General features: G+C 42.2%; 1 protein-coding gene across 1 annotated transcript; it reads left to right on the top strand.

Moving 5' to 3' along the window:
- Nucleotides 1-3,292, top strand: LOC123063106 (4-sulfomuconolactone hydrolase). The gene is made up of 10 exons (XM_044486844.1): nt 1-274; nt 359-430; nt 1,078-1,157; nt 1,273-1,372; nt 1,453-1,506; nt 1,616-1,693; nt 2,137-2,234; nt 2,327-2,384; nt 2,729-2,850; nt 2,959-3,292. Exons 1-10 carry the CDS (start codon nt 41-43, stop codon nt 3,113-3,115), a joined length of 1,053 nt encoding a protein of 350 aa, XP_044342779.1. The 5' UTR covers nt 1-40; the 3' UTR covers nt 3,116-3,292.
- Nucleotides 3,293-4,586: the final 1,294 nt, after the last annotated feature.

Genomic DNA, 4,586 nt, shown 5'->3' with positions numbered 1-4,586 from the left:
ACCACACCAGACCAGAGGCCACCACCATCCCTCGGCTTTAATGGCCTCCTCATCAGCAGCGGCCGCGCCCTACAGATTCCTGTCCCCGCTGGCCACCACCTCCCGCACTCTGCTATCATCTATCCTACCCACACCCGCGACAACGAGGAGGAGGCTGCTCCTCTCCTCCACACCCGCCATTTGCGCCGCCGCCATGGCCGCCTCCGGCAAGGCCGGCTCCGCTCCGTGCAAGGTCGTGGACTCCCACCTCCACGTCTGGGCCTCGCCGCTGCAGGTAAAAAAAGGCACCCCACGGACGGACGTACACCAATTCCCAATTGTTGGCCCTTTCCTTGATGAGATTTATGTGGTTGTGCAGGCTGCCGAGAATTACCCTTTTTTCCCGGGCCAGGAGCCGACGCTCCGGGGTGATGTGGACTTCTTGCTCGAGGTCTCCACTGTTCCTCTTTGCTTGTGGATGTAGCTTTGGATGGTTCATCGAAAGAAAGTAGTCAGTAGATGGATATGATGATAGTAGACCGCATCCTGGAATGATTTAGTTTTCTCTGATAATTGGGGCATGGTTGCGTGGTACTGGTTATTTGGCTGAACAAATGCATAGACCATAGGGTGCTGAGGTGCCCTCTTTTTCTTGTTCCATAGGTTTAGTGTGCGTCGAGTGCTGCATTGCAAGTGTTCGACGGAATGCGTGAACCAAATGTAAGCTATAGGGAGTTAAATTTGAGAATTCGGTTAGGTCCTCCAGCCACCGTTTAACTCCTCGAATTATAAGGAGTTAAGTATAAGGAGGCATATAAGGAGTTAAATTATAAGAGATCGGCTAGAGATGCCCTAAATTAGCTATTTGGAGCTTGGCAATTTGACGAGGAAAAGAAACACCCAATGCCCCCTTCCCAATTTCTGTGTATCGAGTATCGACAGGACCTCTGTTTCTTAGCTGCTAACTGTGTATTGCAAATATTAATTCCAACATGGGTTTCATATTTTATTCCGGCACTTCTCTTTTATTAAACTGTTGAGACTTCAGACTAATATGCCGGTCAGATTATTATTTTGAACTGTTTCTCTTTCCCCTAGTGTATGGATGAAGCTGGAGTTGATGGCGCACTCATTGTTCAACCTATTAATCATATGTTTGATCACTCTTTAGTGACTAGGTAAACTTTTCTTGCATCCATATCAACTGTACTAGTCATATGATTTGTATCTATATGAAAAGTTCAGTGAAATTCCTGCTTTCATATGTCTCAGCATTATAATTTTTCTCTGTAGTGTGTTGAAGAAGTATCCATCAAAATTTATTGGTTGCTGCCTCGCAAATCCTGCAGATGATGGGAGCGGCATTAAACAGCTTGAACATCTGATTGTGCAAGTACAATCTTTTTGAACTTTCTGAGCATAAAAAAAGGTCCATCCTACTTTCTAACATGCATTTCATTTGCTTCTCACCAGGAAAAATACCGTGCTGTCCGTTTCAACCCGAACTTATGGCCTTCAGGTCAAAAGGTTTGCAAATGTGTAACTATGCTTTATTGTAGAAGCAGCTTTCTTGTACTTCTGAATTTTGCTTTACGAGCATAGATGACTGTGAACACAAAATTTATCATATAAATAGATGACTAATGAGGTCGGGAGGTCATTGTTTGCCAAGGCTGGAGAACTTGGAGCACCAGTTGGAATAATGGTGATGAAGGTAAAAAAAACATTCCTATGCTATATGCATGTGTACTCAAATATGTAATGGCTGCACTTGAATTTTAGGTTTCGTATTATGCGTTTCTGCTGCAAATTTGCTAGTGGTTATAAACTTTGTAATTACATAAAACAATTAGCAGATTGACAGAAGATTAGTTCACATCATAGGCTCCAGTAAGGTTCCAGCCAAAAAAAAATGCACGCTTGAGATCATTGGTTGTGTCACTAAGCAGCTAGAACTGATGCAATATTAAAAGCTACTCCATCCGTCCCATAATATAAGAGCGTTTTTGACACTACACTAGAGGACGGAGGGAGTAGTTACGGTTATGTGTTAGTATCCGCTGAAATGTAAATCCCCGGCTACTTCGTAAAAGAATTCAAATCTTCTGTTCCATGAACTTGATATTTTCCTATTCTTTATTGTTCTTGTTCATGCAGGGGATCAGTTCATATATTCAGGAAATAGAGGAGCTGTGTACGGATTATCCTGCAACTACTGTTATATTTGATCACATGGCTTTCTGCAAGCCACCAACGTAAGCTTGTGTGTCTGCTTGTTCATAAACTGGAAGAATTTAATTCTCACCATGTTGTCGTCTGTATTAACTTCTTCTGCATCAACATGCAGGAATGATGATGAAGAAAAGGCATTCTCTTCATTTCTAAACTTATCCAGATTCCCACAGGTACCTACCTTCCTTAATTCTGTTCCCTTGTACAGTCAGCTCAACTAACTCTGATTCATATTCTTGCATGATTATGAATAGTCTCTGAAAAATAAATCTTGTGCAAGTTAGCTCTTTCCAGTATTTATCTTTTTTTATGCGGGAATATTTCTAGTATATGTCAAAGCTAGTATTGGTATTTTCTAGTACCAGAACAAAGGGATCAGGGATTAACAAAAACATTTCGTGAGGTGGAGTAACTTGGTGATAGTCAAGTGACTGTACTAAGAATTAAGGCAAAGAGATAGAATGATGTCCGGGGCCTGAATGAGCAGAAGCAATGACGCATTACTTGACTTCAACAGGTTTACGTCAAATACAGTGCTCTTTTCCGGATCACAAGAGAAGCTTATCCGTATGAAGACACGTCTCAACTTCTTTCTCGGGTGATCTCCAGCTATGGAGCTAACCGAATAATGTGGGGAAGGTGAGTTCAATCAGCGCATCAATGGCAGTTTCATCGCATCAGACTATTTTCACTATACGCCTATAGCTCCATGAGTGTGATGGTATATTCGGGGATTCTTCTTTGCAGTGACTTCCCCTACGTCGTTCCCGAATGTGGCTACAAGGGAGCAAAGGAGGCAATCTCTCATGTCGCTGGCAAGGCAGCTGTTTCGTCTTCAGATCTGGAGTGGATTTTAGGCAAAACAGTAAGCCAACTATTTCAAGGTGCATGGGTTACTCCATGAGGGAGATGTGGCATGGCAGGCATGACAGTGTTGCGGCTCAGTTTGGTATTGTTCAGTTTAGACATCCTTGTTTGGAAGGGGGAAGGATCTATCTAGTTTGGTATTGTGCAGTTTGACAGTCATGTTCAAGTGTGTATCCCTTCTCCAGAGGTTTAATAAATTCAATAGTTCTTCCTACTGCGAACCTTTCTGCCCTCCCACAAGAGTACTCCCTCCGTCCGGAAAAGTTTGTCCCTCAAATGGATGTATCTAGCACCAAGTTAGTGTTAGATACATCCATTTAAGGGACAAGCTTTTCCGGACGGAGGAAGTACATAGTATACGGAAAATAATGACTTGTATCACAAAAATAGACCAGATTTTTCTTTTTTCTTTAAATGAAACCGGTGATGGGTATAGTTTATTTAAAAAAAAAACCATGGAAGAAGCTGTGGGAAACTTTAGTTGTAGTGCCGAGTACTTGCCGTGATAAGTCTGACATGGTTCGTGTGAAGACGTGTGCTACTGCTACATGAGTATCATGTTTCCATTACAGCATTATTAGTACGTTGATGAGATTGATGATTAGTATTGCGACTCTAATTGCAAAGTTTATGATACAATTCCAGTTGCATACACTAGTAACATACACATATTCCTAGACTATGTTACTACCTTCATAGTAGTAACATAAGTATAGTAACATGCAAAGCCTCATTTATTAGGTTATAAACTCATATTGCATTGGGACATGTGATGTTAAAGTAACTAGCTAAGTTACTCAAACTACCTATCTCCTCATTAACTCATTGCCACATAAGCAAATTTGCTGAGTTGCACTCGATGTTACTGCTGAAGTTACTCCCACTGTGGTAGTCTTAGCATGTGTTCTCCATGATTCTGCTTTTTCCGGACACAATTTAATTAACTTTTCAGGTGCAAGCATCCCTTTAGCTGTTAGTCTGTCTCCACTTCAACTGATCCATGTGTGGGCATGCATTTTTCTTCCTCTCAAGTGTCAGGATTGAGGTGCGTGCTACGTGTCTCTCGGGTGATGATCCGATCGGTTCCGCCGCCTCCGCAGCCGTTGGATTGCGCAGACGATAGCCGTATTAAGAGTTCAGGACTAAGATTATATAAAAAAGAGTCACACTTCACGTAAATACACTTTACTCTTTAAACATTCTTTTTGTGGGAATACTCTTTAATATTTGCTTCACTTATAACGACTGACTCACCACATGTGGATGATCAAGCGTATGACCAGGGGCGGCAAACTCCAAACACCCACACCTAAAATGTTGTTATGATCCATCTTTACAGTTGATTTGGTCTCGACAAGACTTCGATACTAAGAGCATCTATTGTCGGGCTTTGCAAATCCAGCCCCTCAAACGCCCGTGGACGAACCCAGACGTGTCCACGAACACTAACTGGTCAAGCCTCAAATTTGCCTTCTCACACTCGAACACCTCAATTATCATATCTTAAA

This window comes from Triticum aestivum, chromosome 3A (genome assembly GCF_018294505.1).
Source record: "Triticum aestivum cultivar Chinese Spring chromosome 3A, IWGSC CS RefSeq v2.1, whole genome shotgun sequence".
NCBI lineage: Eukaryota > Viridiplantae > Streptophyta > Magnoliopsida > Poales > Poaceae > Triticum > Triticum aestivum.
This window is presented reverse-complemented; position numbering and strand designations above follow the sequence as displayed.

What these genes read in the sequence shown, in the direction of transcription:
- LOC123063106 (XM_044486844.1), top strand. Translation starts at nt 41, where the DNA reads ATGGCCTCCTCATCAGCAGCGGCCGCGCCCTACAGATTCCTGTCCCCG. An exon ending in TTGAACATCTGATTGTGCAA is followed by an intron (nt 1,373 to 1,452) that starts GTACAATCTTTT and finishes GCTTCTCACCAG; the next exon opens with GAAAAATACCGTGCTGTCCG. An exon ending in TATGGCCTTCAGGTCAAAAG is followed by an intron (nt 1,507 to 1,615) that starts GTTTGCAAATGT and finishes TCATATAAATAG; the next exon opens with ATGACTAATGAGGTCGGGAG.